At 37.6% G+C, this 13230-nt stretch overlaps 1 protein-coding gene across 1 annotated transcript in view; it reads left to right on the top strand.

The window, feature by feature from the left end:
- The window catches only part of COBLL1 (cordon-bleu WH2 repeat protein like 1), a 186403-nt gene that overhangs the window by 118178 nt on the left and 54995 nt on the right, over positions 1-13230 (top strand). Inside the window, exons 2-4 of the mRNA XM_036743267.1 lie at positions 546-731; positions 8890-9091; positions 12708-12936. Of these exons, the coding sequence (XP_036599162.1) occupies positions 546-731; positions 8890-9091; positions 12708-12936 (617 nt within the window). The remainder of the gene's footprint in view (positions 1-545; positions 732-8889; positions 9092-12707; positions 12937-13230) is intronic.

Raw genomic sequence — 13230 nt, 5'->3', positions numbered from 1 at the left:
TATTACTTGCCCATTTTCCAAATGAGGAAACTGAAGCACAAAGAGGTTTTTCCAGGGTCACGCAATTAGGAAGTATCTGAGGTCTTCCTCATTTCAACTCCACTACTTTATGCACTGAGCCACCTGGCAAGAAGGCAGGGTGGGTTGGGGGAGTAAGGGAATAAGCATTTTTATAGAGTCTATTATGTTCTGGGTACTGTTTTAAGCAAGCACTTTACAAATATTATCTTATTTAAATAATTACTAGAGTAGTCAGAGAAGATTTTATGGAAGAAATGCATCTGAAAGATGGATAAGAATTTGGTTAGGTTGGCAGAACAAAAGCAGGATGTTCTAGTTGGGAGTAGCATGGAACACAGTGAGAGGGAGGGAGGAAGAGCAGCTCATTGTGTGAAAAATGAACATATTGATGCCGTTGACTTAGTGTTCTAAAGTATAATATTTAATCCTTACCAATGTTCAAATAATAAATGTCTTAACCTAATGCTACATTAGTGTTGTTTATTAAATGTAATTAATGTTTTCTATTCTCTGTTTTTTGTTAGAAGAAAAACTAAAGGTAAGGCACCACTTCCTCCAGCTGAGACTAAATGCGTTGATGTTTCTTCGTATGAGTCAGTAGAATCTTCCAACTTCATCATGGAGCAGAAAGAAAACATGATCGAGAAAGACATTGAGCTCTCTGTGGTTCTTCCAGGGGATGTGATCAAATCCACTACTGTTCATGGCAGGTATGCTGCAATCTAATCGGATGCTTAGACATGACCTATTTCAGTGTTACTAAGTGTCTTTATGTGGGATGGCTTTTGGCCATCTTATTTATCTTTCATTTTAGCAGTATTTTTCTAATTATTTCCATAAATAAACCATGAAATATCTGCTGAAGGATTTTTCTCTTAGTCCCTAGCACTGTCTGTATGTTGAATTTTTCTTCATTCTCAGTCAAATATTCCGTGCATTCAAAGCTATTTCATATCTTTCATTCCAGATTTTAGAAACTTGAAAAGTCCCTTTTCCATAAGAAAGGTTTGAAGGCATGCTGGTTTTTTAGATTACATGTAAAGTGTACTAACTCCTGCATTCCAACAACTTTGAAATAAGGAAAACCTTTATTTCCCTATCTCTTCATTTAGGTTTAAGATACTATGTTAAAAATACGCTGTAAATGTAAAAAGAACTTATAGACTTTTACCTCTTTGTTGAACAGTTTAGTTAATCGTTCACTAGTATGTAGGTAAGTTACCTGGAAAGATAAAATAAAACTTTAACAAAGCAAGAGGTGAAGATTTGATTTAGCATGCCGATATTCTCAAAACCCACGTACAAATTTAAAAGTGGGACAAAGCCAAGTCTGAGTTGCCATGCCTTTCAGATGTTGAAAATTACTTTTAACAGTCAGTGTTCTTGGCCTTGCCCTTCCTTTCAGCTTCAACTGCTTGAATATTATCATTGAGGGTGTTCTGAAGGCATAAGCTTACTAAGCTGTGTTCATCTTAGTATATACACAATTACAGTACATAATAAAAACTAGATGAGCAATAAAGATGGGGTACTTAAGTCTTGTTTGGGCTAGTTCTATCTAGGAGGAACATGTTCCTGAGATAACATGACAGCTTTTAGCCTTCATTTTAGGATTTATCTCTATAATTAGATAGAATTTTGAGTCATGAAAAGTAGATGAGAATAGGAAAGTTAAGACGTATCTTTTTTCTATTCTTTTTTTTTAAACTGGACCTATGGTTTTATTCATGTGGGGAGCTCCAGTTCAGAATTTTATTTTATCAGTGCAGAGGAACACATCTTCTGCAGCCTATAGGGCTAATTCTTCAGGCACTAAAAGGTTGTGTGAATTGCTCAGTCACATAGCCGGTGTGTGTCAGGGGCATAAGGCCTACTTTCCACCTGCTGTGCCATGTTACTTCTTGTATGTAGCAATGTGAACCAAGCCAGTAGTTGTCAGAGACAGAATTTGAACCCAGGTGCTTCTGACTCCAAGGTCAACTCCTTCTCTACTGTGTCACAACACGTAAGATCCTAGTGCCCTGAAAACGCCTGGTACTCAGAGTATCGGACCCATGCCAACTTTTGTCAGCACTGAGCAGATTTTACTGAAATGGGAGTGAGGCCAGGATGAGTAGGGAGGCCGCCAGAGTGCACCTGAAGGGCAATAATGTGGTCCCAGTAAAGAGCAGATATTCAGAAGAAAACTTCAAAGCTGAAGCAGAGAAGGATTTGATGTAAACAAGGTGTAGCTAACCATATTTAATTACCTAAGTAAGAAAGAAAATCTATTATTCTCAATAAATGCTTGTTGACTATCAGTGCTAACAGGAGTCTTCTCTTTAGAAGTCTACACCATCCAATTAGACTACTCCCTCCTTATTCTTAACACAATCACCCACTGCATTCCAGAATACTCTTTCACCTTCCTTGGAGAGACAGCATTGGAATTAGAATCTGCAAGACCTCAGTTCAAATCCTGCCTCAGACACTTGGCTGCATGACCATGGGGAAATCACTCAACCTTTGTCTTCTTTAGTTTCCTAGTCTGTAAAATGGGAAGTATAATAGCGCCTTTCTCCCAGTGTGGTTTTAAGGGTAATATTTGTAAAGTATTTATCACAGCACATAGTAGGTGCTTACTTAATAAGTGCTTGCTTCTTTGAGTAAGTTCCTTGGGAGTATTAAGATAGGAGTAGAATTGCTGTGTGTTTTATCAGTTAACGGTGACAGGGGTGTGTACTGGGAGTTGGATTGTTGGCTTCTGTTTTCAGAACAAAGCTGCAGATAATGAGGCTGATTATAACCGTCTGCACTGTGACTACAAAGCACTCCAACTTTCTTTCCTGTATTACTCTTCTCTCGTGAGCTGCAATAAACAGGCACTGGATTTCTTTTTCTTTCTTTTTTTTAATCTCTTTGGTAGTGCTGAAGGCTATTTGAGAGCGATATAGGGAAAATGCTTTTCTTGGCATTGCAGGCTGCTTCTTTGGTCAGAAAGAGCAGTTCTTGACCATTTATGCAAAAAAGGGGGAAAGAATTGATATCAGCGTTTCTTGCTTTTATAGGCTTCTCTCTGTCTGGGTGTCATATTTTAATTCTTTTTCAGAAAACACCACTTCATGCAATCATTACCGACAGCAATGTTAGCCGTATGAGCCCCAGCAGGGACTGAGAAGGAGCTATGTGTGCAGGACTGGGTCTGGAGTTCTAACTGGGTGGAAGTCCAGCCGCAAGAGACTGCGTGTGACTTTGGGCTTGTCACTGAACTGCTCTCAGCCTCAGTTTCCTCATCTGTAATATGGCATAATTATTCCACCTACCTCCTAGGGTTGCTTTGAAAATAAAACGAGGGATATTTGTAGGTGCTTTGCAAACCTTAGAGCATTGTAAATGCCACAGTAGATAAGGGAGCTGGGCTTAGAGTCCAGAAGACCGCAGAATCCTGCCTTAGACACTCTCCAACCATACGACCATAAGCAAGTCATTTAATCTCTCATTGCCCAGTTTGTTCATCAGCATCATGAGGATAATTATAGCGCCTGCCTCACAAGAGTTTGCTGTGGGGATCAAATGAGTTAACCTATGTCTGGAAAAAAAATATTTTGCAAAGCTTAAAGGGCCGTCTGTATAAATGCTAGCTATTATTGTCCTTGTTATTTGTTTGTTTTTAATGTGGTGCACATGAGCATGTGACCAATCAGAGAAGAAGAGAACTCACAGTCTCTGTAGAACCACAACTGTGTGTTTTTCTGCACTTGTCCTTTTTTCTTTCTTTTCGAACTTAAGGCTGTGCTTTCAAACGCAGCTTCCCAGTTTAGGAAATACATGGACAGAAGAGCCATTCTACCCATATCCGAGAATGCAAGGCCTTGTTTCTACCACTTTAAACCTGTGGAGGGACTTAATAGTCCATAGAGCTGTACCAGTGTATATATACTTTTCTCCCCCCTTGAGGTGAAGGAGGATTGGAACCAACATGATGCTCTTTCTTTTCCCTCTTGCTCTGCCTTAAACTGAACTTGGTTTTGTGGTAAGCAAAGTTGAGAGTGCTTTATATTGTGGGATACACCCTGACTCTCTCATCCTTGTGGTGCAATAGCAGCCATAGTCTTGATGGATAAATATGTAATTTTAAGTAGTAACGGCTAACTTAAATGACTGGCTCAAGACCATTTCAGATGGAGTACAGTGCCATCTATTGGCTAAAAGTAGTATGCCGAAGAATTGAGCTTAGAGAGTAGGGTCAATGTGGCTTCTTTTTGGAAGAACGGATTTGAAAGCAGGGTCTGAAATCTGAGAATTTCAAAATAAAAATAATTATAATACATTTTATGATTTAAAAAAAACATTTATATAATTAATGCCCACTGTATGCTAGGTTCTAAGACCTTTATTATCTCATTTGGTCCTCACAACAAATTTGGGAGGTAAGTGCTACAATTAGCCCCATTTTAAAGATGAAGATACTGAGACAGGACTATTGCTAAGCACTGTGCTAAGTGCCGGGGATACAAATAAAAGCAAAAAGCCTGCTCTCAAGAAGCTTATTCTGTAATAGAAGACAACAAAAAAGAAGAAAAGGGGCCAAGCAATGCAGAGGAGGCACGGTGGAGAAAAAAGCCCTACGAGTCAGGAGCAGAGCCCAGAGAGTAATGAAGGAATGAACGTTGTTGCCCTGGGTCCTTACTTAAACTCGAGGCTCTTCAAGTCCCGTAGTGGAGGAAAGACCTATCAAGATAACAGGGCATACTGGGGCATGGTGGGAAAAGGAATATGCAGAGTCAAGAGCCGACAGAGAAACAAAAGGAGTAAGACTTTTTACTGCGTATGTGCTAGTTATTTCCTACCTGGTTGAGGAGGGGGGAAACTGTGTCTGTGTGAGCATCTGATAAGACTGATTAGGTCTGAGGAATATAATCTTCCCAGCGGTGTTGTCTTGGGACTCCGGGGGTCTTCCTTCTCTCCTCCCAGCATCAGCCTCCTGTGACACAATCCTTTTGAAGAGGGGCAGTACTGTTAGCAATAACAACAACATTTTACATAGTGCCAGCTGTGTGCCAGGCACCCTTCTAAGCACTGTACAGATATTGTCTCATTTCACCTTCACCACAAGGTAGCTCCTATTATTACTGTTTTATCCCCATTTTACAGTTTAGGAGACTGAGGCAGGCAAAGGTTAAATGACTCGCCTCGGGTCACACAGTTTACTAAGTGCCTGAGGTCAGATTTGAACTTGGGTCTTTCTGACTCCAGCCCTAGTTCTGTAGCCACTGCACCACCTTACAGAGAAGCTCTTAACTTGGATCATTTAGAGGTGGTTTCCTCACCAGTGAGTTCCCTAAACCAGTGGTGTCAAACTCAAATCGAAACAAGGGCCACTATACTATACATAAAGATCTCTATTCTCAAAGAGCTTACATTTTATTAGGGAAGACAACATGTAGTGCGTGCGTACACATGTACATATATGCATGTGTGCACATAACACGCATATATATGTATATATGCAAGGGTGTACTCAAATGTTTAACAGCTGGCTTTTGGGGGGATAAAATGTAAGCACGACATACTTTTAAATTTAATCTGTTTTAACAGTATCTCCATCATTTGCCTAAGTCTAGACAATCAACAAAATAAATCAAGCCCTGATTTGTAGCATTTGCTGATTTCAGAGGTGTAAATACTCTCGCACCAACATTCCCTTGTATGTAGTGTGTGAGGATAATTTCCTCACCAGTGGATTCCCTAGAACTTACTGTTTCCTAGAACATTGATGTCTGACTCAAATATAAACCCTCCACTAAACTGTACACAAAGATCCCTATGGACCTTGTGTTGACTTAGAAAACTACATACTAACAATATCTATGTTTGCTTGCATTTTTTAGGGTTTTTTTTGTTAAATATTTCCCAGTTGCATTTTAATCTGATTACTTGGGAGTGTTGCTGCTTGCTGGGTGTTTGATGCATTTCTCATAGACCATTGAAATCCTAGGTTTACTAACCCTATCTAATAGGCCTTGAAATTTTTCAGGAAAATTTTTTTTAAATATTAAAATTATACATCATACCTTTGCTCTTATAGCTTTCTTTGAATAAAAGTTGGCAGCTTTGAAATTCTGTCTTGAAAGGGACACAAAATAGGTTATTTTGCACATGCTTGGTATACAGATGAAGTACTTAAAGTTTCTTAACACTAATTACAAGTATCCAATAAATAATATGTTGAAATGATAAATTTAGAAAGATCTATAGGGTATTATCATAATGGGTCCCTATAATTGTAATAATAATTTATCATCCCATATTTTTAAAAATAGTATCTCTCTAAGAGTGGACATATGTTATTCCTCTGTTTAGAAAAATTTCATTTGTTCTCTGTGGCTTTGAAATAAAAATAAAATTCTTTTTTGGCATTTAAGGCCTTCTACCAGAGTGAGTGCCTGGTTACCTTTCTAGCCTTATGTCATACTACTGTCTTCATGAATTCCACATTCCAGGCAAACTGGATTAATAATCATCCCCAAAATTTGACACTCCATCTCCAGTATTGGCGTTTCCTCAATCCATCCCCTGTGCATGTAATGCAGTCCCTCCTTAATTACATTTCAAAACCTTTACCTTTTTCTGTGATTCAGCTTAGATGCCACTTTCTCTAAGAAATTTTTCTTAATTACCCCAATATTCTTGGTACTACACTTATTCGAGGTCCTAGACACATAACCTTCTTCCTCCTAAGAGCTTCTGGAGTCCCATCACAAATAACCTCTGCCTTCCCCCCTGGAACAGTACCTGGCATTTCCTGCCCGCAGGCTGATTCCTGAGGCCCACAGGCCAAAACAGTGCCCCGGTCTCTGTTCTTGACTGCCATCTCCTGCCTCCTGACTTAGCTCCCAGATTCCTCAGGATATACCTCTTCCTGTTTATGCCTGACATGAGGCAGGTTTCCCAGTCCCTTACAAGACACAGCCAGACAGCCTGAAGTGAGGTTCAGAACCTTGAGGGATAACCTAGAACCTTTGCATCACCTGCCTTCCTCAGGGGACCTCTCCCTATACAGTGATATTCATCTTGGTTTCTTGCCCCAGTAGTTAGCTCAGCCCTACTCCCTTCTTGCTCTTCCCATTACAGAGGTACTGAAACCTGAGACTGCCTATGAACACTCCCTCCCCCAAACCCTCCAGCTGTACATTCCATCATTTCCTATTCCATCTCATCCCTACATCCCAATTCTCAACCTGTCCTCTGGAATTCCTGCTCCATAATTAACAAACTTCTCATGTTTAACCTCTTCCTTTCTCTTCACTCACTAAGATCTAACATCTCTCCTGAGGATGATGCATCCATGGCCATCCTTCTCTCATAACCATTGTCTCACTGGTCCACTGTGAAAGAATCAGAATAATAGCCCTTTGCTTGAGGTTTCCATTTCCTTTATTGCCATCAGTCAGCCACCTTTGAGATTCCTGCTATCCAAATTGATCACCCCGTCCGGTCTGGGTAACCATTATTCACCAACTGCCCCTTCTTTCTCAATTACTTAATGCTTAACTCAGTCCTCTTCTCAATACCAATTCCTTTCCTTATACCAGGGAACTTCTATATATATCAAATGAGATAACACGTAAAGCACTTTGCAAACCTTAAAGTATATGAAAATGATGGCTATTATTGTTTTCATCATCATTATATTATTATTATTACTGTACATATGGATGTTTCCTCAAATACTCTAACTTAGCAGTTCCTCAATCTATTTAATGACCAGTCCTGCTCCTCTCTACCTCAGCTACACACAGGTTGTCCTTGAGTTGTTTCAGTTGTGTCCAACTCTTTGACCCTGCTTTGCGGTTTTCATGACAAAGATACTGGAGTGGTTCGCCATTTCCTTCTCCAGCTCATTTTACAGATGAGGAAACTGAGGCAAACAAGGTTAAATGACTTGCCCAGGGTCACATATCTATTATGTGTCTGAGGCTGGATTCAAACTCAGGAAGATGAGTAGTGGTTCGCCATTTCCTTCTCCAGCTCATTTTACAGATGAGGAAACTGAGGCAAACAAGGTTAAATGACTTGCCCAGGGTCACATATCTATTATGTGTCTGAGGCTGGATTCAAACTCAGGAAGATGAGTCTTCCTGATTCCAAACCCAGCGCTTTATCCATTGTGCCACCTAGCTGCCCCAGCTTCACACAAGGGAGATAGTCATATTCTCAATCCTTACCATCATTTACAAGTATTTCATTTCCATGTTCATGAATTCAAAAATTTCATTATTTGGTCATAATATTTTGTCATTCCACTTTTTTTCTATGTCTTATGAATGCTAACTGTGTTCTTCATTCTCACCTTTTCCTCCAATCCCTCCACCTCTCAGTGATTTCCCAGGTCCTTCCTTCCCAGTTCTGACCCTCGACTATTCTAAACACTCGAATCCCTCATTCTCTTGGCCTTTTGCTGACCACAACTTGCTAAACCTCGCCCACTGTGTCCTTTTGCTTCTACTCACTCTTTAATGTGTTTTCGTTGCTTTTTGCTTCTCTTGGGTACAAAAGTGATCTCCTCTCCCACTACCATGGCTTCTGGAATGGATAAAATAAAGGACTCTGGAGGGCACAGATTTTTAGAGGAGTTAAATGACTCATCCAAATATAGTGATTGAGCCCAGGTTTTCAAATCTGGTGTATTTCCTAATATATACACCTCATTATTGGCTTAGATACTTTGTAGATTTCAAATTACCTCTATGAACTCATGAAATCCAAACTTGGTCCTTGTATTGTAGACATGATTAAACCTTAAGCAGGCTCTGAAAAAACTATAATTTTTAATGATCCTTAATATTGAGTATGCTTTTGATGATCATAATTGTCTTTATTTTACAGCAAACCCATGATGGATTTGTTAATATACCTTTGTGCACAGTATCATTTAAACCCATCAAGTTATACAATTGACCTGTTATCAGCGGAAAAAACGCCAATTAAATTTAAACCCAACACACCAATTGGAATGCTGGAAGTGGAGAAGGTAATTCTAAAACCAAAAAATCTGGACAAGAAGAAGCCTACACCAGTGATACCAGAGGTAAGAACCATCATCCCAATGTTGATGTCGTAGTGTCACAAGTTAAGAGAAATGTCATCATGCATGGTTGATTTTCAGGCATTAGAAACACTTTATTTTAATTTAATTGAAAACAGATTTGGTGAATGGAACATGACTAAAAGATACCATCAAATCTTAACTTCATAAACTATTTAGGGGAAATTGTTACTGAGAACCACATATAGGCAGGATGTGGGAGAATCTTTTCAAGTATTAGTTATCTTCAGGCCCAAATCAGATCATGCGTTGCAGCTTGCATTATAAACGTTTTCTCTTAAGAAGAATTTAAAGTAAACATTTACTGTTCTAAAACTATTTGAAATATTACTCATTTAAGTGTTTCCTTAAATAGAGAAAATAATAGTTTTTTGATAAAACAACAGTAAACCATAAATTACTTTCAAGGAGGGCTAGTCTATTGTTTACATAGTTTTCTTTATTATATGTTTTTAAAAGTTATACTTCATGTCAGTGACCTTTTTTGTATTCATGTTCTGGGTAAATTGAATCAATTGCTATGTACAGTGAGATATAGGGACATAAAGGATACAGAAAATATACTGGTCATTAACTATATAAATCTGTTACTTTGTGGAACACAAAAGGTTATATATTAAACAAATATAGCATTCACAGGATACAGCTTATGGTATGGTCTTTATTATTTGATAAACATAATATCACTACTTTAAAATTTTTTCTTAAGTTTCCTTCATTTTTAATAAAGTGAGTTTATTTTTAAATTATACATTTTTCTTTTGTTTTTATCTCTTTTGGTTTTAAATTATATTTTATTAATGTCTTTTCTCTTTCTATATCATATTTGTTTATAGATATATCCCTTCACCACCCATTGTAACTAAGGTTTTAAAAAGAAAGAAAAAAGCAAAACTAACCAACACATTGAACAATGAGTGTATATAGAATATTTCATGCTGATAGTTCCCTTATTTCTGCTATGAGGAATGAGAGGTTCCTTTTCTCAACTCTTCTCCAATCCAAGCTGGGTTATTAAAATTAAACAGCATTTGATTTCATTCTTTTTCTCCCCATTTATATTTTGTGTGGGGCATATGGGGTATTCAAGAAAGACTAGCACTTTTGGTGTTGATCCTCATCAGGGCTGCTCATCCATCTTTGGTGTCCACCTGGTCATCCAGATCTCACCTGTGGCTCCAAGAAGCTGTAGCATGCACAACAGCCACACCCCAGGAAATGGTTTTGACAGAAGGGATAAAACAGGTTGAGGATAACCGATGGCTGGACCAGACTAAGTACACACAGAAGAAATAGTCTGTGCTAAAGATAATATGGTTTCAACATCACTGAAGGATTAATTTTCCAGATATAAGGAGATATACAAAATGTTTGAAAAGGAAAATTATACGAGGTATTATTAGCAAAAAAAAAAAAACTGAGCACATCCCAGCAATTATAATTCATATGCTTACTTTCTCATTTCTATGAAATGTTTATGAAGCATTGCAAAAATATTAAGTATAATAGAAGTAGAATATGTCATTGCATTAAAAAAACTAGGGCAATTCATCCTTAATGACCAAGTAGGATGAGTAATTGTATTCATAAACATGGGGAGGGGCAGCTAGGTGGTGTAGGGGATAGAATGTTGGAGTTCTGTGCCTGCAGCCAGGAAAACCTGGGTTTGAATCTGGCCTCAGATACTTACTAGCTGCATGACCCTAGGGAAGTCACTTAACTCTGTTTTCCTCAGTTTCCTTATCTGTAAAATGAGCTGGAAAAGGAAATGGCAGAACACTCCAGTATCTTTGCCTAGAAAACCCCAAAAGAGGTCACAAAGTGTTGGACATGGCTTAAAAAAAACCCCAAACTAAATCCATACTCTTACAGCATTTACCAAAATGAATTCTAACTGGGGCATCAATCAAAACATATTTTTGAAATCTTGTAAAAACTGGGAGGAAAAAGAATCATATACTTCTCAACTATGGAGAGCATGGATTAATTACTCTATCAGTTTAACAAACATTTATGAAATACTAATTATATGTTAGGTATTTGGGACAAAAATAAAACCATACATATTCACATACACAAATGAATATAGTATAAAGAAAATTGAAGTGGGAGAAAATGTTACTAACTCAAGGATTCAAAAAATCACATAAAAGGAGGCATCTGAATCCAGCTAGTATTTGACATGGAGGAAAATGAAGTTTGAAAGTCTCTCTTATGAGGAGGTCTCCCTCATACATGTTAAGATCATAGGAGTGTTGTTTTCTATTTAAAAAACAACTTTGAAAGACTTAAGAACTTCAATGCAATGTGTAATCATGTCTTCAGAGGCTCTACAATGAAGCATGTAACCTGACTCGTGTCAGAGAGATGTTGGACAGAAGGTGCAGAAAGAGCTATACATTTTTGGACTAGGGGAAAGATCATGTGAGAGTCCTTTATAGGTGCAACCAGAGTGAACTTTAATTGATCCTTTCAAATATAAGAGATGCATGTGCTTGCCAAAGATACTTAGCAAGTCATAAAGGTGATGATATTCACGAAGTCTAAGAGGAAGAAAGATTCCCCTTGGATCTTACGATTTTCTATGTGCTTTGTAGATGTTTGTGTTTTTTTGCATCAGATCATGGTATCCTGAAAGGCTTCTTCAATGAGATGTCTTTGGCTACTCAGAAAAATCAGTCTAATCCACATAGGAGGGAAAAAAACCTGAATGAATAAATATTGCCCTTTTAGTTTATAGTATAACAAGAAATTAAATTGTCAAACTACATTTTATGAGTATGTGTGCAGTGAACTGTACCCAGGATGGATCAAGATAATTCACGCACAGATATAAATAAATACAAATAAAGATAATTCACAACTAAATGGACAGATACATATAAAATGCTAAGCACTTAAATTAGAACAGAGACCTCATATAAATCTATCAGTAAAGCATTAGCAAAATATGTACTTCTTGAATAAAGAATAGAAAAGAAGTTTATCTTTGTGTGTTTTCTTATTTTGAAATTATAATATAAAAGGAACGTGGTAACTTATTAATCTGTCTTAAACTTTGTTGAATCAATCAATAAGGAGTTACTAAGGGCCTACAATTTGCTGAGGAAATTAATATATCTTGTGATTTGATGCTCAAGTGCTATAAATTATACTAAATTGATATCATTTATAGAACTAGGAAAAAATTGGTCAAAATAACTATTAGATGTAGACATAAAATTAGTCTTCATTGTTTGATTATATCTAGGAAGATGAATTCTAGGTTCCAGATCATTCTTTTATCAGTTTTTAATTTTACTATGGCTGCTACGTGGCACACTAGATAGAGCATTGGACTTGGAACCAGGAAGACTCATCTTCCTGAGTTCAAATCGGCCTCAGACACTTACTAGCTGTGTGACCCTGTCACCTAACCCTGTTTACCTCAGTTCAACATCTGTAAAATGAGCTGGGGAAGGAAATGGCAAACCACTTCAGTATCTTTGGTAAGAAAACCCCAAAAGGGGGGGGTCACAAAGAGTCAGATGCAACTGAAACAACTCAATGACAACAAGAAAAACATTACTGTGACTTTAATTTTTATATTTTATTTCAGCAAACTGTACGAGTGGTGATAAACTACAAGAAAACACAGAAGACAGTTGTGAGAGTTAGTCCACATGCATCCCTTCAAGAACTCACCCCTATTATCTGTAGTAAATGTGAGTTTGACCCTTTACACACCATATTGCTGAAGGACTACCAATCTCAGGAGCCTCTTGACCTGACGAAGTCCTTTAATGACCTTGGACTACGAGAACTCTATGCCATGGATGTTAGCAGAGGTAAGACTGTTTTGTTTTGTTTCATTTGATAGTTGATATATCATGTGTCTTTTCTACTTCTTAACTGGTAAATTAATAAAAGACTGTATACTGTGGGACAAGAGAGTAAGGGAAACTGAACCATAAAAACATCACTGATTTCATCTCGTGGAACTGGAATAAGAAACTGAATTTCTCAGCTAAAGATAATTTCCATTTCTTATCAACTTAACATTTTCAGCTAAGAATGGAATAACTAACACAGCTTCTTAGATTTAATCAGAAAAAAAGATTTAATCAGAAAAAAGAGTAACA

Source organism: Trichosurus vulpecula, chromosome 2 (genome assembly GCF_011100635.1).
Source record: "Trichosurus vulpecula isolate mTriVul1 chromosome 2, mTriVul1.pri, whole genome shotgun sequence".
NCBI classification, from domain to species: domain Eukaryota; kingdom Metazoa; phylum Chordata; class Mammalia; order Diprotodontia; family Phalangeridae; genus Trichosurus; species Trichosurus vulpecula.
Note: the sequence above shows the minus strand (reverse complement) of the source record. Positions and strands in the feature narration are given on the sequence as shown.